This window comes from Colius striatus, chromosome 1 (assembly GCF_028858725.1).
Source record: "Colius striatus isolate bColStr4 chromosome 1, bColStr4.1.hap1, whole genome shotgun sequence".
Taxonomy (NCBI): domain Eukaryota; kingdom Metazoa; phylum Chordata; class Aves; order Coliiformes; family Coliidae; genus Colius; species Colius striatus.
The window spans coordinates 201,160,329-201,181,067 of record NC_084759.1 but is presented as its reverse complement, the minus strand read 5'-3'; the positions used below and the strand labels follow the sequence as shown (position 1 = coordinate 201,181,067).

The window sequence follows — 20,739 nt, the reverse complement described above, 5'->3', positions numbered from 1 at the left end:
AAGAATGGTCATATCTGGATATAAGTCTTTGCTCTATTAAGTATTTTTATTATTTGGAAAAGCTTCAAATGTTTGGAAGATACTCTCCAAGAATAAGGAGGTACAGGAAGATCTGCTGACTTGAAGCACTGGGAGAATGGGGCTAAACCTTAATCTGCCTTACTTGGGAAGGGATGATGCCCCAGCCTAACCCCTGGAGTTTAACAGGAGGGTGCACAGCTGTACAAGTTATAGGCATCAATGAGCTTTCTAGGATCTGAATCCTAGACATTCAAGTTGTTTTTTCCTAGTGTAGCTGATGTGCTGAGAAGCAAGAGCACATTAGCCCAGCTGTAAGTGCAGTTAGATGCAAGCTAGCCTTTTGAGATAGCTCTTTTGGAGTAGTTCAGGATTTTTGTTTGCACAGCTTTGCAGCATAATAATGTTGGTTTGGAAACTAAGTAACACAAAATACTGGCTTAACCTCAGAAAAATTGTCTCACGTAAAGCACATCCCAAAAGGCCGAACTGTTCTGGATTTTACCTCTGATTTTCATAACTGTGGACAGTTGAGGTCATCACTTTGCAAAATGCTTCCAGAATTTAGTGTCCAACATCTTATTCAGCGAGTCTGGAGGATCTGTTTACGGGACATCACTTTCGAGCTGGGTGCCCAAAAATCACTGACTGGAGAACCTTTTGTTGTGCACTTTAGAATGGAAGACTGAACAAAATTGAGAGGCCATCATTGGTGTACTCTAGGGTATTGCAAAGCTCACCAAGATTTAGGTGGGATGCTTAGCTAAGGATAATAGCCCAGACACTCTCTTAAAGAGCTATTTATCCTCTTGCTGGTGTTAGCTGTTTTCTGTTATCTGGAACAGAAAGTACAGGTGCTTCAGTCAGCCTCATTAGCACCATGACACAAGCTATTAAAATTGTCTTCGTAATGAAAAACTAGTTCAGGGAGCCTTCCTAGCTGTCTGCCTGCTCCTACAACGGTGAAATTAGAAAGGCAAATCATAAACAATATTGCAGGCATCAGGAAATAACATCATTAGAGATGCCCTTGGATGCCATTTACCTGCCTTGATAGCAATGCTTGGCACCCATGGATCTGAGTTATGTTTTGACTAAAGAGCCTGGGCTTCATGACGTGTTTATAACAGAGAGGTTGTTTGTTCAGCATTCTTCTGCCATTCTGTGCAACCCTGTGAGCTGCACTGCTTCTTTCAAAGGCCTCTGCTGTGTGGTCTGGGGCCCTGTGCATTGCTGTCAGAGGGGTGCCATGTTATCTCAGTGTTCATACTCCTGTACTGGAGTGGGAAGCTGAGGTGTCCCTAGCTAGCATTCTCCCATCTCAATCAGGCAATGACCCATTCTGTTTCATGTGACAACATACAGGATGAGAGAGAAAAAAAGAAGTTTTGTCTTCTCTGTGGTTGTTAGAAACCCCATAATACATCCTGGAAAATCAGGTGAAACTGGGTGGCTTGATTGAGCCTTCTGTTCTAATAACACTCTTTGGGCAATTATATTCTGCCTAATTAAAAATACTCTTTGCAGACCCAGAGAGATAATTGATTTTTTGCTCATCTCCGGAAGAAATTATCATCTTCATCAGCTTAGTTGGAAGAGCCATTTCTTTAGCCATTCCTTTGTCTACTCTTCCCCTGTAGCATGCAGAGCAATCCTACCTCCTCTTGCCAGCAGGGTCACTGGAACAGCTAGAAATAGGCAGGAATTCATTTGGGTGCAAGCATCTCTTTGGAGTACAAACATGTTCATCTGACTGTCATGATAGACATCCAAAACCTTTAGAGACACTGAAATGGCCTGTTAGTTCCCACCCTGAAAGGTTATGGAACACCTCTCTTGGCAGAGCTTATATTTCAAGCTGTCAGTGTATGCAGCAAGTGATCAGCACCCTCTAAAACAGAGAGCAAATATCATTAGTGTGTTAAATACTTTTTTATGGGAAAAGCAGTACCAGAGTGAGCAAGGCTAATGTTTATCTTTGAAACAGTCCATCTTTTCACGTGCAGCTTTACTGAAGTCAGTCATGGCTTTGCTCCCAGATTGTAGCCTGAGTATCTTCAGGAGCAGAGTGGAGCAGTTGTTGAAAAACATTTCACCATAACTCCATTTATTAGCAAAAGCCCATCTCTAGTGCCTTGTGCCAGGGAAGTTAAAAAGGCAAAAATTGCAAAAGAAAAAAAACCCCACATTGAACTAAACAGAGTCTTAAGCAGTGGTAAACAAAATGTAGCTTCCTTTGTGGTTGATTTTTATCCAGCTGCAGCCAAATATCAAAGCAATATCAAAGGAAAGCTACCCATTAATTAATTCAGACTGACTTCACAAAGCAAGCTGGAGCTTTTGCTGATATCTGATTCTGGCAACTTCCTAATCTTCACAAGTTGTCATTAAGAGTGGCATTAAAGCAGTCTGCAGTCAATCCCAGCTCTCGCCCTATTGTAACTCAGAGATGGGCTATCTCCCGTCGCGAGGGGCAGGGGGGATATGCAAGCAGAGGTTAGAAAAAGCAACTTTGGTTCTTTGCAAATGGAATTTGCAATGTGTCAGGGAATCTCATGAATACATTGCCTCTGTCATTCATTCTAGGGACACTCACCCAGTCCCACTCACAACCATTTCAAGTTGCAGCGAGGGGAAATTTTCTCTTCTGAAGAAGAAACACAGGGAAAGAAAACAAAGAAAGAAAGGAAAAAAAGAAGCTCGTGTCTGAAAGGAATAATTGCAAGTCTGTAACCACCTTTAAGGAAGTATGAATAGAGCCTTATCTTTGATTTGAAGATAGAGAACATAGGAGTCCAGGTTGAGGAAAATAAGATTGTGGAAAATAAGACGCTAATCAGAGGATAAGATTAGTTTTAAACTAAGACCTGAAAGTCTTACCTCCACAAGTGAAGGTTGGAATTCCACTGTGAAAATAAACAAAACACTCTAGTGTTCCTTCCTGCTGGCAGGATCTCTCAGTGGGATTATAGCCTCGTGCAGGGATGCAAGGTATGTCGTACCTTTAGATTTCCATTCAACTGAGAATTACTCAAGTGATTGGAGGGAGTTTGTGTTCTAGACCATCACTTGAGCAAGTGTCTGCCAGACAGCAGCTGATATTATTTTGCGGCCAATTCACAACAATACCTGAGAGGAAAATGTGCTGTTAAACAGTATGTTCATTTTGAATACTGCAAGGAATACAGAGAGGATAAATGCTGTTGTGGGAATACCTCACCAAGCATCCACAGGACCGTGGATGTAGATAGTGCATTTATTTCCTCGAGGGCCAAGTACTGCCCAAATGCCAGTGGCAAATGGGAATTGGTTTTGATTGTACAGAGAACTGAGGATTTACCAATATAAGAGGTGAAACAAACCTTAGATCAAGTATCAAGAAAAAAACAGTATCTGTCCAATTAGAATAATCTTCTGAAAGAAACAAAGTTAAATCCCAATCCTTATGGGCATTTGGGCTAGGAAAGAATTAGAAAATATATGATAGGCAGTAATCCTATATTGGCATTAAGTCATTTGAGATGAGCTACTGGATTTTTTCATCTCTCATTTCTGCAATTGCTAAGGAGTGAAAAAAAAATGCTATGCTTGTGTGACTATAGAATCCTCTTATTTGTACAAAAATACATGATTAACCAAAAAGGAAGATGTTGGTAAGTAAGAGCCACATTCAGCTTAGATGCTCATGTCTGGAGGGCTTTGCGGCTTGCTCAGGCAGGCGTGTCCTTTGCTTCTTGTGACCCTATTCATTTTGCAAAGAATGACACGGATTTATCCCAGTTTAAAAGTGGCCTGATAGCTAACAGCTCTCATGTCTGGCACTTGTCTTCCTCCCTGTTGACATGAGAACTGAAAACAGAGGGAGTGACTTAGTGAAAATTTCTTTTCTGCACCCATGCTGTCTTCTCCTGTGCTTTCATTGCCCTCGGGTAGCTTCACCGAAGCTGCAACAGCCCTCGGGCTGCGTTAGTCCCGCTCGGAAAAAATAGCACACGCCAAGAAACAGGGAGTTCAAGACTTCCCAGTAGCTCCAAATGCAACCTTTGGAGTAGGTAGAATGAATAACGTAACAGCTTTGAGCTCAGTTGGTTTTATCAGAGGACCTTCCTGATATCTCTCCTTGGCCTCCAGCTGTTCCACCTGAAGCCATGTCTGCAAAGAGATTTCTTTGACCTTTAGGCAAGTCATGCATAAAGATGTTACTCATGGGGCACAATGCAGAGAAACCTTCTAAATGAGTAGAATAGCAATATAAAGAACAAGTAAGAGAAGACAGCTTTTCACATGCTGTCGTTTATAGTCACTAAATGAAGCATGTTGGTGCTTTTTTTTTCCCAGAGAATCCAGGGGCCTAGTCTCTGGAAAAGTGCATTAAGGTTCATATTTGGGGTCAGATGCTAGTTCAGAGCTCTGCAGATGGGTGGAGGCAGGTTGATTTTGGCCTTAAGTGTTCCCAATACTGTCCCTTTTACTAACGAAAGCTTAATAACAGCTCAGTCCAAATACCCAAGCCAGCTGGAACTGACTCGTTCTTCAAAAGTGTGTTTCTGCTAACGTTGTCCTTTTGTTTGTTTGTTTAACTTCCCAAGCACCTATTGAGGGAAATATTTTAAAACATTAAAATTCTTTAAGATAAGCATTATAGTATAAAGATAAGTGTGTTTAGTATAAATACACAGTACTTTCCTTATCCCAATGAAAGCACTGACAAGCTACATGAGCTACAGAGATGCTGAAAATTACAAAGAATGATTTCATACAAAGGGTGGTTAAAAATTACGTGGTTACTTAATGCCAGTCTTACTGCTGTTTGCAGTTGTGTGTGTACACAACTAGACACGTGTGGACAGTGCATGTTTGTGTATGCTTGTGGCTGGAGAATGCAATAACATTCTGTTTTCATAGAAGGATCAAATATTGAGCTATCTTTTTTCATTCTCTCTCCACGGCCAGATTATTTCACCACTGCAGAGTATTGGCATAACACTGAGAGCTTTTATTTGGATGCTGATACTGGATAGTTGTGGAAAATTCCTGTAACTTCAGCTCATGGAGAGCTTAAATAGAATTTGTGATCCGTATCCTCATTTGGCATAAAATATGATGACACTGCTGGTTGAACAATAAAACTGTACTACTTACCCCAGCTGATCTCAGTCAGGAGAGTGGGATTTTTGACATCTTCATTCAAAACTCTTTTTCTACCTGGATGCTTTGGCTATTCCCTTCAATATTTAAAGCTGTATGCATGTTGACAATTAGTTTGGGGCTCATGTCTGACCATTGAAGAAATCTGGATTAGCCTGTGTTTGGTAACAGGGAGGAATTTGACAAACTGACTGACTGCTGGATAGGTGAGAATTGTGAATCAAGAAGTATTCTGGACTCAGAACTGCTCTGCACCTTTGTTAAGTAAAAACAGCAGCAGCCCTACATCATCAATGCCAACTGTTTCTATAAATTGTACCCTTTACTCTACTTTAAAAAGTAGAATTTCAGTAGATGTTATAATTTTTATGCTTTTGAGGCTTATTTTAGATATACCTCAATCACACTTTTTAGCTGTAAGATGTTCTTGCTGGTACATTGTCATGCAAATATGAAAGCTGTCCGACAAGAACTTTAAAAAAAGCTTTACATTAAAAAAAAATACTAAAATCCCAAAGCCCAGAATTTGAGTTTTGTACCAAATAAAAGACTCTAATTTCTGTCGAGGAGACCAAGTGTGTTGTTAGATCAAGGTGACCTTCCATGCTTCAGAAAGAGTCAGGCGGAAGATCTGCTTAGTAAACGAACAGAAAATCTGTGAGGTGAAACTGAGGGAGTGGTTGAGACTGGCCTCTTTCTTACTGAAAGACAAAAATGGAGAAGATAAGTGTAGATGAGATAATGTTGGGAAAGAATCAGGAGCCCCTTGCTATGCAATGTTGCTTTCACCAGTCATAGAATCAGTCGTTCCATTTAAAGGGTTATTTCCTGAATTTCAGCTTGGCAAAGGTAGAGAATATCGCTGAGCATAATCACATGGTGTATTCCCAGAGCATAGTTCACAGAGGAGAGAGTACATGCAAGCACAAAACAGCATACATCTTAAAATAAAACTTCTGCAAAACAAGCATTTAATATCCTATTACCCATGCCCTCAGTCACAGACAAGTTTGTCTTTTGCATTACAAAAGCCATTGCATGCTTTTATAAACATTTAAAGCTGAATTTCTTCACAGTCATCAGTAGCCTAAAAGAGAATTTGTTTTTATTTGTTGTTTGGTGTTTTGTTTTGGGAGGAGGAGAGGAAGGGTGGAAAGGATGGCTTTATTTTCTTCACAAGTTTCTAAAAGTCATTGTGGATGGGAAATCAGATTTATGCAGAAAAGGAGAGGTTTCACGACCAGACTCAAACATTAGCACCCTAAAATGGTGCCCACAGCCTGAGCTACTTAGATGTTTCTATTTGGCAGCAGCAGAGGGTTTTTTAAGATGGGAACATCGTCTTGAGTCTTTACAGATTCTGAAGTCATAAATGGGAAGGGTAAACATCCCTGAACATGCCTTCAGGAGTCGGTGCTTCCTAAGCAGGGGATTTGACTTTCACTACAAGAAGAAATGTGAAATATGGGTTGAAGACCACTCAAGTAAGCACAAGCCTCTGCTTTGCTGCCTTCCTCTTCTGGGATGGTTAAGAGACCGCTGTTTTGTTTCCATGGGAGATAGGAAGACTTTTGACAGAAGATGAGATAATAGGTATCATGTTTTGGCTTTGCTCTGGCTCTGTTTTCCAAATATTAATGTGGGGGGTGGAGGGCGTGGTGCTCTTAGATTTGAAGGAAAAGCACTCCTTTTTAAGTCTCAACCTCCTGTTGATTTCTGGAAACCAACGCCCAACTAGGGAGATGGAAGAAAGTACGGCTTCAGAACACTTGAGTCATGTCCAGTGGGACATTGACTGTAAGGTTTGTCTCATGCTGGGAATTGACTCCTGGCATCTTCAGTCTGGCTGGGCAAATCCTCCTGATACAGCACAAGGCTGCATTAGTTACTAACTGAGATCCCAAGCACATGATGGCTTGGCTGGCACTTGGTTCCTCCAGCTATCCTGGATCACTGCTTCAGGTTCTTACATTAGCTCTTGAGTATCTAGGGAGTAGCATTGTAAAAAAAAAACTGCTTGTGTGAAGTACACCTGCTCATTAATGCCTTACCTTGTACCTGGGGATAAAACCACGAGATTTTGGCTTTCAGAGACTTGGCTTCAGTCGTGGAATAATTGCAGATGAATCACATACAGCCTCTGTGCCTTTTTTTCCCCCACATCGTCTTCCTTTCTGCTAAAAAAAGATAGCAGCAGTAAGCACCTCGCAGTGGTGTTAGGAGGAGAAATCAATTAGAGCGTGAGGAGCTGAGGCTCCGCTGCAAGCTCCCTCCCTCTCTTCGGGTAGTCATTCTGGGCCACGCAGAGCCTCCCTGTGTGACACCAGGCAAATCGCCACTTCACCGCGAGCACTTCGTTTTCCCCTCAGAAACATGGGCAGTGATTTTTCTGCTCCTCTCAGTTACCTTGAACGGGTGTTAAAACTCAGTCAATTAATGTCACGGGGAGACTTTTGTTATCTTTCTGTGCTTTATCGTTTTAATGCAAAGGGGAGAAAAAAACGCACCCCACAGCACCACGATGGCATGCAAACGTCAATTGGCAAAATGTCAACAGAAGTTATTGCTGCTGCAGATGAGATGGATAACTCTTGCTGTTAAAATAATATCTGGTGTTTTGCTCAGATGTCTAATGGGTTTGCTTTTTAAGCATGGATGATACAAAATATCCCCAAGGCATTATTCCCAACAAGATATAGAATCCCACTTAGTGTCTATTTTTAGGATTAAATAGGTTCTGTAAAGGCTCATTTGTTTGAAGAAAAGATAGTTAATCACTTGGGTTTCCCCGTGACTTTGAATAGAGAAATTTTGGTCGGACCTCCCCTTCCTTATCTCTGCTCCGTTTGGCTCGCGTGTGTCCTGGAGTTGTTGCCATTTGTGTGGGTGGTAAGAAATGGAGGAATTAAATAAATGGAGTAGAACGGCTAACGGAGCAACAGTAGTTATTTGTACATTAGGAAGTGAAGTTGTCATTTCTAAGACCGTCGACTTTTTAATTTCTATGTGAGGGTAGCGGCTGTAAAGGAGACCGAGTATTATAACCTAATTAGTAAATGTGCGGGAGGAACAGCAGGATGTGGGGGTGGCTGTGGAAGGGATTGCTAGAATATGATTATTATTTTAAAGTGCAGCATTGTTTTTAGTCTCTCGAGCTAATGTTCAATTTAACTTGAATTTAAAACACGGAGTGTAGTGGATTGCAAATGACTGAGTTGGAAAGCTTCCAAAAGTCATTGAATTTCAGCAGTTTCAGTGTTGTACAGTAAAGGAAACAACTTGTTGTAAGCAAGCTATATGCTTGTTTCTGTGCTTTAAATAGAAAATAATGATGTTATGCATTACCACATGAACTATATTTGGCATCCACCAGCAATGTTCATTTTCTCCTGCTTCTCTCCCTCCTTCCCTTCTTCCCTCTTTCACTCTTTCCCTTCTTCCAAAAAAAAAAGCATAAATATTATATATCATGTGTGACTGACACTAATCTAGGAGGCCAAGTAGGAGGCCACATTTGTCTACTACTAAAATTATATGAGTACCTAACACAGTTTAAATCCCTTAAATTGGGATTTATGAAAGGATGACAGCACTCTTCTGGCTATGCCATTGCTCAGGCAGTTACAGCTACTGCTTTGCATTTATTTGTGAGAGCCTATGTGATGGATGCACATTTGTCCTCCTTTTACCCATGAATAAACTAAGGTAAATGACTTAAACCAATACTGGGAATCCAAAGCCATACCTCTGCCAGCAAAGCAATCAAGACCACAGCATTGGTCTCAGTGCTGGTTAGCACTTTCCTGCTCAGACCATGGGCATATTTGAGGGAATAACATGGGCTGGACACTGTTCCCACTAGGCAGTGTGGACAGGGGCATTCTGTTTTGAGTACATGTATGTAAATGCAAATAGTGTCATGCTACTTCTTTTAAGAGCTAGTGCGCAGTCCCTTGCCTCTTTTATTCACTGGTATTTATATGGCCCCAGAGACCATCCCTGGTTCCCAGAGAAGTTCCCTGAAGCTGTAGCCAGATATTGACTGTGTAATTCAAGTTAGTTTGACCCTAGAGAAGTTGTTCTAAACAGTTCTCTTCAATACAAAAATACACCTCTTTCACTTCTAGGAAACTTATGTTACTTGTAAGTCACAAGGGTATAAAAAATCAAAACCAATTGGCATTGAAGTGGTGTGAGAAATATATTCAAGAGCTCATCTTAAAGGATGCTACTGAAAAACTTGAGAACTAAGAACTGAAGAGGGGGGAGTGTAGGGGTTTCTGCACGTAATACTCCAGAAGAACAATTATCTCTGAAGACACTGAAAATCATTTAATTCTCTGATGCTTGTGGACAACTTCTCTTCTTACACCAGTCTTTTGGTAAGTCAGTATATTCCTTTCTGACCTCCAGACTCTGTGAAGGTGTTTGAGAACCTGGCAGGTAGAGGTTTGGGCTTTTTCCTTTGTACCACTGTCTAATTAAGCTGCACTCACTAATTGGCTAAGGAGCTTGGAGAAAAGTTTAAATTCATTCCTAGAGCCAAGTTAGCTGAAGAAAATATTTTTTTCCCACTATTTTTCATGCTGATGCCTCTTTGGGTGCTTTTCTTCTCCTGTGCCCTTAGCCTGTCCCTGCCACTCTTGAATATTTTCTTCCTCTTTGGTTTTCCTAATGGTTCCAAAGTGTCTATGGATTTATAAGACTTCAGACAAGAATATTAGTGTTTTATTAAGGTCTGACATCTTCGCTTTCCCACCTTCTCTCCTGCTATTTTACAATTCAGAGATGTACAAAATGTGAAAGTCCCCTTTGGCTTCAACAATGATTAATGCTAGCAAGAAACAAGTCCCAAAGTGCTAAAAATGACAAGATACATGCAGGCTGTCATCATTTAATCCTATTGCAGTTTGTTTGGTTTGAATGTTACCCGAGTAACCCAAGTTCTTCAGATTTTCCCTTTGCTTGGGGGAAGGTTTAGCTCAATTTTATGTTGTGCTTCGCTGCGATGCAGTCTGTGAGGGTGACAGGTAAGGGACAAACTGAGCTGGAGTATGCCTAGAAACTTACAACCATGGCAGCTGACAGGGAAGAGGGGAAGGAGACAGGACTGAAGGAGGGCTAGGATCTCTAGAAATCTGCTGATGGCTTTGGAGGTTTGTGGAAAGATGATGAGGGGAATGGTGAAGAGTGAGAAATCACAGATAACATCCTCCACACACATCCTGTAAACTCCCATGGTGTATAGTCACACTGTGTTTAACTTCAGAATACTTTTAGGAGATAGTGTTTGACCGCCATGCAGAGCTGGGTGAAGGCATGGGTAGGTTTATGTGCATTTGAAGTCCTTTCTTGATGAGTGACTTTGTTTCCTCAAGGCACAAGGACTGCTTGGAGCAAGGCATGTGCAGTCTGCAGCGACAGGAATGGAGAAGAAAAGCTGCTGATAGGTGTAATAATCATGTATGAAGGTGATTTTGCAATTGACCATAAAATAACGATTTTTCATAGTCTAATTACACGGCCAGCGTTTCGAAGGTGCTCAGGGCACCCAAATGTCACAGATTCAACACAGCTGTTGTAAATTGAGCCCATCAGCTGCTTCATCTTCATTGAAAAGCATTTCCTTCTTCTTAATCACCAGTCTTCTGTAAGATAAACATACATATATAAGAAAATATCTCCTATTAAGCCAACCAATACAGATCAGTTAGACTATCGACTGCCTCGGCCTATGAACCTTGCTTGAATTGCAGAAACTACTGCTCACAAGAAGTCTTTAGCCTACCTAGAGCAGTCTGAGTGCCCCTTTCTGTTCAGAAAATGGGTGGAAAGCAGGTGCCCAAAAGCCTTTCCATCGAATATGCTGACAACTCAGAAATGAGATTTAAGCAGTTGCTGGTGACGCAGTGGTGACTCAGAGTATGCCAATCCCATGCTCGGCCATGCCTGGAGACAGTTCTTCCCCATTCGCTCCTAGCACCCCAGGTTTAAGATTACACCCCATTTGAAGCATCCCTTGACTAAGTAAAACAAGGTAAGCTGATCTCCTCCTGCAATGTGCAAGCACACAATAGTAATCAGAGCTAATGACTCTGCTAAATGCTAGGCTGCACACACTTCCTTATTTGGTGTTTGTTTTGTATACAGAAGGTAACATCGACAGAATAACGAGGATGCCAAGTTACAGATGGGGTTGCAGAATCGTATTTGACAGCCGATTAGAGTAATCTGACAGAAATGATGACTTAATCACCACGACAGACTCCAAATTCCCAGATAGAATTCCACCCAGGTTAATCTAATTTCCTTGCAATATTTTTGCCAGAAATAGACTCTTATCCAGCTTGTTTTCTCCCATGCAGATGTCACATGGCTTTGACAAGAATGTAAATAGGTAGCATTATTATTGTCAAAAATACTACTTTGAGACTCCAAAGCTGGAGAAGATGTGCACTTTTTAGAGGCTTTTTAGTTGCTCTGTTGTGTTTTTTTCTCTAATGAAGCTATATTTACATAGGGTAGGGTACACTCAGGAAAAAGAGGAGGAAAGAAAATTGTAACTAGTCAATTTTCATTCTAGGCAATGACTCAGTCCTGCTGCTGCCTTCAACATAGCCAGTGTCCAGATTCTCATTGATTTCAGGGGGATTTTCATGTTTGTATGTTCTGCAATTGTTCCTTTCCCTTTTTTGGTTCCCACAGACCACATCAGCACCCCTGCCCAAGGAGAAGCAGTAATGTGCATGGTCTCAGGCTTTCTGTGGCCTCTGTGAGTGCACCAGGAGCCACAAGGCACCACACAACCTGAGACCATGGGCATTTGTCTCCTCTCCATGGTCAAACAGTGGCATGGTGTGTTTTGAGACCTATGGATAGAAGGTACTTATAGGATAGATAGATTGTGCCGTTACTGGGAGCTCACCTGTATTTGGTGGAGCTCTCTAAAATACTGCCAAGGAGAGGTTGTTCATTACAGCCCATACTCCAGTCTGATTTTTATATCCTCGTGCACAGTGCATACCTCAGGAAGTTGCCCACACTCAGGAAGAACTTGCCTGAGAGCTATGTTGCTGTCTTTTACTGTATGGTCCGAGCACAGAATGATGTTAATGTCCATCATTTATTTATAGCAGTGATGTTTCATACTCTTGCCTATTTATTAATTGCAACTGTGCATCCATAAATACCGTATTTTCATAAGCAAAGCTTTCCTCGAGCACAGAAGAAAACATTTCCTGTTTTTCTGTGTGACATGATGACATACTGAGAAATCACTTACCTTGAGATCCATAAGTGTATGGCTTTGTGATGTATAGCTACAATAACAGCTTTCTGATAAGACATGAAATCCTTCATTTCGGTATATGACATGATTCTAGTGGGTGGCATCTAATTTGAAACAGGTTTATATCATCTATAATCTTTTGGAGGGCCTCAGAAAGCGCAGCTATTTTATTATTTTATAGCCTGCAGTTATACAAGCAAGAAATAAAACACATAGATTATTTTCTCTTTTGCTCATCATAGAGTGAAAGGATAGTACCTATTTAGCCTTTGTCTCTGCCCCTTTAATTTTCTTATTCACTGCACACTTCTTTGAGATTCATTCTTTTCTTTTCTTTTTACACCTACTTTTAAATATTTTATGGGTAGAGAGCTTATAATATGTATTGTCACGGCAGTTGTCTCTAGAGGTCAGCAATGAGTTTAATAATGAGATGCAAACCAGTGACTCTGTAAAACCCATTTCAGGTTATAAATGGCATGTTTTATTGAATCTAGTGTTAAAGGTTGTTAACGTATCAATTGGTGATGGTCAGGGTTAAACAAGCTTCAACACGAGCCCTCTCATGTTAGGAAACTGTCAGTAACGTATTTTTCCACCTTCCTCCTCACCGAAGCCATGTTTGTGTATCACATCCATTTTACCATGGGTATTCTGCGGTTCAAACTCTTCAGGCCTGATCTGAATCTTTTATTAGTTTTGCACCAATACAATTTTGTTAAGCACAACAGCATCACTTGGTCTCGCTGGTCCGAGGAGAATGAGGACCATGGGTTTTTAGCTGGAACCTTTGAAATCAAGTCAAAACTCAGTTGAAGCATCTTGTTACATCTTGCCTCTTGCTTTGTAAATATAACAGATTACAGACTTAATGAACCTGGGGTAATTAGGTATAGCAGAAGAGGATGATTTCTGGTATGGTAGCTGTATTTGTCAGGTAACACCAATCTTTATGTTGTGATAGCAGGGCTGCAAAAATAGCTTCTTCAGGTGAATTTGGTCTAAAGTTGCCTTTTCTGGGTCAGGCAGTTTGAAAAGTGAAAGGTTTTAAACATTGTTGGAATTGCCTTTATTCAAAGTATCTCCATTTAGAGGCTTATAAATGTAGCTGTAGATTATCAGTCTATGAAATGTCTGGATTTGGGTTGGATTTTTCTTTTATAACCTGCATATTCCCAAATTTACATTATTCAGTTTTCGTTCCTTTTATTTTCTCACCACTCCATTGCTCCTCAGAAACGTCAATACCTGCAATGGGCTCGTGAGGCAAGTTACACCTTTTTTCTTGCAGTTTTTCTTTTCTGCATGGACATGCTGCATCACATTCCCATGAATTTAAAGTCTCCTGCAGTGCCCTATGTATTGTTGATGCCAGGATAAACATCGAACACTAGTTAAAGAAGATAGAGTACAATACAAATTCCCTTTTTTCTTTAAATTAGATCGAGTAAGAGTGGTGGCAGACAAGTGCTGGGCTATTAAAGTCCATTTGGGAAACAGATGATTCAAAGAGAACAGAATTGTTAAAATTGAAGCAAATTTATGCGTCCTGGTGACTACATCCACCTTGTGGCTTTGCCTTTTCCTTAGGGCACAGTGGGGAGTTTTGCAAGCAGTACAAGGAATGCATTGATTTGCAGGGCCAGGGGAGTGTTCTGGACTTTGAGTAAATCTTACAGAAAAATTCACAGCAATATTTTATATTTACTAAAGAATCTAGCAACTTTATCCCTGGAGATTGAGTGACTCTACCAAAAGTAATGCATATATGGGGTTCTGGGCTGCTTTGAAAACACATTTGATAGGAGTGCATGGTTGTTCTCTCCTGCTCTGCTGGTTTTGTTTGCCATAATAGTATTTTATTAAAAAAAAAGAAACAACAAAACACCAAACTGGAATTGCCTCTGACATTTTCTGGCAATTCTCAGCTCTGCTGCACTGAAAAATGATACAAAAGCAGAAATAGCATAGATTCTGTACCTGGCTGACGTGAAATGGTGAGGAATTGTTGCGGAGAGAAAAGGCAGTGGCCCTGCTGCTGCCATAAGGTTTGTGCAGTCAAATCCCAGCAATTTCATAGAGCTCTATGAAAGAAAATAAACAGGAGGAGGAGTTTGCAAGCTTAAACATCTTCCACATTGAAACTCAATGTGAGGGCAGTTCTGAGGGTTCATAAAATCTGACACAAAATTTCCCTGAATCCATCACAGTGGACATAGCTGGCTATGACCAACGTCCAGTGGAAAAATCACACTGATCAGAAGGAGCTCAACCATTTCGTGTTGCTATTCCTGAAACAACAGGAAACACTGTTCATAAAGATTTTACTGGAATTATCAACACTTCAATGTGGGGGAGCATCACTCTAGCAGTGAAAGATGAGGGCACCCTGTATCCAGTGTGCAAAGGTAGGATGCCTTGTGACATTCAGCATAGCATGCTGCACACAGGGACTTGTTTCTTTTGCAGTGAGAGAGACATGAATGGAGGTAAAAATTGGAGTGGAAAAAGTATTAAGAGCTTTTATGGAAGACAGAATTGTGCTGTATTATGGAAGCTTTATGAATGAATGTATAATGTATTCTAAAAAGGGGGAGGGGGAAGGAAGGGAAAAAAAAAAAGAAGATACTGAACAGTTATAGGAAGCTATTATAGGAAGCCTGAATCTCTTCCTCTTCAGTACTGAAAGAATCAGCACATGTTTTTTTAATTACAAGCAAAGTTCATTTGTCAAACTCAACTCCCCTGGGTATGTTTGAAATGCTTGCTAGCTCTTAAATTACTTGAAAATTCCATCTCGGTTTTGGCAGTGGTTGAGCTCAAGGAAAAAAAGTTGGTGAAACAGAAACCAAGCATGCCATAGACTAATGAGGGCTGTAACTTTAGAGGTCTTCTAAAACGAGATACAGCAAATTAAAGTTTTATATGAGTCCTGTGGGCCCGATGATCTATTTTTTTTTAATCTTCCTGGTAATAAAATGCTCCTTTACCATTTTATTTTTTTCTTAAAAGCCTATAATATAGAGTTATTTTGAATTTCTATTATTTGAACATGTTTAATATTAATCATGTGTCTTTTTAGCCCTCATTAAAAACATGATTCTTGGTACTTATGACTATCCAACCTGCCTTACTCTTTTTCATTTTTGTTTTTAGATGCATCATCCTATTCAGATGAAACCTGCAGATAGTGAAAAGTCAAATGGTATGTATTTAATCTATTTTTACTTAATTGTGACTCTCTCTAAACTAAAGCAAACACTACATTGTAAGAGTTTTTGCTTTATTCCTTCTGTGTTGAAAATGATGTAAGGTAGTTTCCCTGAACCTGACACGCTGGGGAAGATGTTGCTCTGCTCTGAACTCTCATTTATCCTCTGCTGCAAAGAAAGAAGGAAATATTCTGAAAAACCTCTTTTTTTGTATGGCCTGTATGTCACAGCCTACCTTGCTACAGACATCTTTCACTTGTGTTCTCCTAGCAGTGAGGTGATGCAGGAGCACCTCGTGTTGATGAGATGGAGATGAAATTTTAATGGAGAAAATAAAAGAAGTAAAAAACATTCCTATCTTGAACTGTGTAAGCAGCTGATGGTCTTTAAACATTTGCCTCAACTTCCTTTTTATAGCATGATGTTGTTCTAAATCTTAGCCAAATTTAGGTTGTAATCATATGCTTGATTCTGAACAGGGAAACCCACCTTACAGCTGTCTGTATACTTATTCCCTTCAACTATTGTAAAATGAATGCTACAAAGACAATAATATCTATTCAGAGTAGTAGGATGCTACCTAAGTGGATGCATATGACAGGCAAACTAAATGGCATGCTACATCTATTAAACATGCCAGGTTTGTATATTCAAGGAAATAAGATAATCGGATAGTAACACAACCTGGCTGTGTGTGATTCTTTAAAAATATATACATGTGTATATTTTGCCCCTTGATTTGTTCCTGTAATTTTCTAAAATATATGTTAAAGATATCATCTGCCTTCTTAGATTGCAAGAGCTTCATTTTCCCATAAGGCCTACATAATCAGAGCTGGTTCCTCCAACAGGCATCTTTGCACCTCATTAATTAGTAATCAGGGCAGAAGCCGTGCACTTAGAGATCTACATACCTGCAAATGTAAATTATGATTGGGCTCTAAATCTCTCTCCGCAAGGCTTTTTTAAGACTTCTTTTTTTGCTAATTGTAGTGCATCCCATTTTCAGGCTTCTCCAAGGATTACAAAGTTTGGAAGGAAATTAAAACTTCACATTATGCTAGGTTTTCTATTATGACAACTTTCAAAACAAAACTGGCCACAAGCAGAGAAAATTTGAGCCGTCACTCATTTGTAAGGGAGTGGTGTTCTCTCTCAGATTGAGTTCTAGCCACTGTTTCTTGCTGTCTCTGGACATAGAGAGGCCCAGGGCACCTGCATGGGCAGAAAGGCCAAACTTTTCAGGCTCCACTGTGGTCAAGGAGAACTTTGCTGTTGGAATCCAAACTCCACTCGCTGGTATTTATGGTGCTTGCAGTGGGCACAATTGTCCCTTAAGTACAGGAGCACTGGCCTGTATTCTCTGAACTAAGTATAGCGTCTGTGAGTTCTTCTTTCATTGGCCGAGAAGGCCAATGGCATTCTGGGATGTATTAAGAAGAGTGTGGCCAGCAGGTTGAGGGAGGTTCTGCTCCCCCTCTACTCTGCCCTGATGAGGCCTCATCTGGAGTTCTGTATCCAGTTCTGGGCTCCTCTGCTCAAAAGGGACAGAGAACTTCTGGAGACAGTCCAGCGCAGGGACACCAAGATGATCAGGGGACTGGAACATCTTTCATATGAGGAAAGGCTGTGGGAATTGGGGCTGTTTAGTTTAGAAAAGAGAAGACTGAGGAGGGATCTTATTAATATTTACAAATATCTAAATGGTGGGTGCAGGAGGTTGAGACATCCTTTTTTTTTTTCTATTGTAGCTAACAACACGACAAGGGGTAATGGGATGAAGCTGGAACACAAAAAGTTCCATTTAATCATAAGAAAAAACTACTTTACCGTTCATCTGAGGGAGCCCTGGCACAGCCTGCCCAGGGAGGTTGGTGGAGTCTCCTTCCTTGGAGGTCTTCAATGGCCTGGACACATTCCTATGTGACTTGATCTAGGTGGACCTGCTACTGCAGGGGGATTGGACTGGATGATCTCTAAAGGTCCCATCCAACCCTACTATTCTGTGGTTCTATGATTCTTCCAAAGATGAATTTCAAATTCCTTAGCAAATTAGAAAAATAAGAGACAACGGGCCAAAAATAACTCCCAATGAGTTACGTGTTCATTGCCTGAAGTTTTTCTTCCTAAAGGAGATTGAACATATTGACAAAGTGCTATGGGGAATTGTGCAAATTCTGTCTTCCTCTGCAAGTAGCACCTGCTTGGAAAGCAGGGCAGGTTAGCTCCTCACTGCTGCTGTCAGACTGGTGTAATCTGCACGATACTCCCCGTCTTCACTGTGGGGCCACTCTCTTATTTTCTTGCACTTATCTCTTATCAGGAAAATCACGAAAGATTGATGCTCTTTTTGCTTTTGTTTCCTTGCCTTTCTTTGTAATTTGGGGAAAACAAATTGACAGATCAGTGGTTGCAATTGTTAAATACCTTTTTAAATTTAATCTCCTGGAGGTACTTCTCATAGGGAGTGTAAACTCTTCTTATTTAATCACTGAGGAAGCAGAAGGCAAACTAGTACCATGATAACATTAAGAATGGTACAACTCCTCAGAAAGACTGGGCGTGGGATCCATGGAGGAGGTGGTAGTTTGCAAGCAGCTTAGAGAGCAGAAAAGAGAAGGAACAGCAGCATGGGGGATTCAGAGGCCTGTTTGGCACATGTTTCCCATATGCTTCAGGCTATCCATCTGAGAAGGTATATTTTCCGTGCCAACAGCAAATTGGAAACTGTACTTCTTCAACCAGACTGATAAGTTCATGATCTGTGGTGTTGAGCTTTTGAAGAATGCTTGTAACCCTTTGATTTCTGAGTAGTGGCAGGATCCCACTACATTTTATTGGTATAGTGATGTTTTTCAAGTTTCAAAGAGGTTTAAGAAATTCTCTTGGATAGAATTTCCAGATAGCTTGTGGAAAGACATACAGAAGAGATTGAACTCTCATTACGATTCTTCTGAGCTTTCACATGTTTGTGAAGACTTGAGAGACCCATCCACAGGGAAGAAGGAGAGATCTCCTTGTTCATCTTGTAGAGGTTTTAAAAGAACAATGTTTGCTTGTGATAAAATGTCCCCTCTTCATCTTGAGTCCCTTGCAAAAAGCTTTGAATGAGCATACAAGCCTAGGAGTACCATGATGAATTGCTCCTCTTTCTCCATCACTGTTCCTCTCTTAAGATGTATGCATCATTGCAGAAACCTGTGCCCTAGCACAAAAGACCAAGCTCATCTCAGGGAAACTGAGACATGGGTATGTAAGAGGCACTTTCTGCACACATTTGACTAAGTGCCTGGACACTTCTGCAGGATTAGGACTTCAATATCAACCTGAAGATCTGTTTTCTTCTGGGTAGGAACTGCATAGTGATCTTTCCTACTCTAGGTGGTCCTGTTCTGGCAGAGGGATTGGACTGGATGATCTTTCAAGGTCCCTTCCAACCCGTAAGATTCTGTGATTCTGTGACCTCTCTTCCTTCCCTATATACAATAGTTCATATGTCTGAGTCGTGTGCAGATGAAGCAAAGCTTAATTTCTTGCACCAGGCTGTTAGCAGGTAAGAGTTAGTGGGAAAAGATTGGCCTTTATGTCTAATTCATCTGCCTAGTAGGATTCTGAAAGGCATTTACTGTTGAGAAGCATAAAATCACTGGAAGGTTTTCAGATGATGGATTTTGTAGCATGTACTGGTCTCATCACTCAAGTCTGACCAACTTTATATTGCTAGGTGGTTATTTTAACCTATGGGATGAAGCTGAAACACAAAAAGTTCCATTTAAACATAAGAAAAAACTACTTCACTGTGAGGGTGACAGAGCAGTGGCACAGGCTGCCCAAAGGGGTTGTGGAGTCTCCTTCCTTGGAGGTCTTCAAGACCCACCTGGACATGTTCCTATTCGACCTGATCTAGGTGAACCTGCTTCTACAGGGGTGTTGGACTAGATGATCTCTAAAGGTCCCTTCCATTCTGTGATTCTGTGATTACCTGCCAGAACAACATGTTTTCAAGACATTGAAGGCTCCACCATTGTTAGATTCATCTCAACTGTTAATCGCTCACAGTATTTGTCCATTTAAGGATATTTCCCCTTTTTCAGACAAATGGGGTTCCTGCACTCTAATGATGAAAAACACATAAACATATCCCTGACTCGAAGGTGTCAGTGGCCATTAACATGCTACGGTTTGGCAAATACCTAAATACATCTTGGATTAGGATTTCAATACTTTCAGGCAGATATCCTGCTCTTAAATGAATCAAAGCATCAACACTTCAGGGGAAATAACAAAATGCCATTAAAGAAAAAAAAAGGGGGGAGGGGAGGTGTATCTGAGCGATCATATAATTTCTTTTTATTTATTTTATCAGTGAAAACTTGGAAAAATAATTTTTCAATTCCAAGAGGCAGAATTTTGCCGATTTGGAGAGAGTAATTAAATGCCATATGTTAGCACTAGCACATAGGAAAGTTGATAATTAATGTAGGCAGCTCCAGATCCAGGTGTGACTTTGACAGATTGTAGGCAAGGGTTTTTCACAGTCTTACAAATAGGAATAAAAAGTCTGTTTTCCCCCTCTTCCCTTCTGGATGAAAAAAAAAAACAAAAAACAAACCAAACCAAAAAAATATCCCATTTATACATAATTAACTATTTCTTGATTTACTCAAAAGAGAAGACAACTTCTGGATAGAAAATGCACTATCTAACTGAACTCCTCAAAAATGTATAATAGAGGATATAGTTTTGATTTTTCAGGACAGAATTTTGAGGATTTAGAAGAGAGAAGAGGAAAGTTTGTTGAATCTTCAGGGAGATTTCCCATGATTATTACAGGATTTAAATCTTTTGTAGCATACAGAAAATACTCTGCACTCCTTTATTCTCCTGGGTTAGCACAAGTGGTCTAATACAGCCTTCAAGAAATGCTCATTACTAAAGCAAACTGAGTAAAGCTAAAAAATTAGACTCTTCAGGGTGTTTTCCTGCAAGCTAGATGTAGTGCTATCAGGAGGCAGGAGGCTCTGTTTGAAGGAAGCCCCCTCCCAGCAGAGGCAGACTTAATCTCAGATAACC

The 20,739-nt window shown here is 40.5% G+C and overlaps 1 protein-coding gene across 8 annotated transcripts in view; it reads left to right on the top strand.

Moving 5' to 3' along the window:
* The window catches only part of CELF2 (CUGBP Elav-like family member 2), a 370,482-nt gene that overhangs the window by 281,161 nt on the left and 68,582 nt on the right, over window positions 1-20,739 (top strand). For all 8 annotated transcript variants that reach the window (XM_062020104.1, XM_062020096.1, XM_062020124.1 and 5 more), the window contains one exon: window positions 15,611-15,659. In XM_062020104.1, coding sequence (XP_061876088.1) covers window positions 15,611-15,659 — 49 coding nt within the window. The remainder of the gene's footprint in view (window positions 1-15,610; window positions 15,660-20,739) is intronic.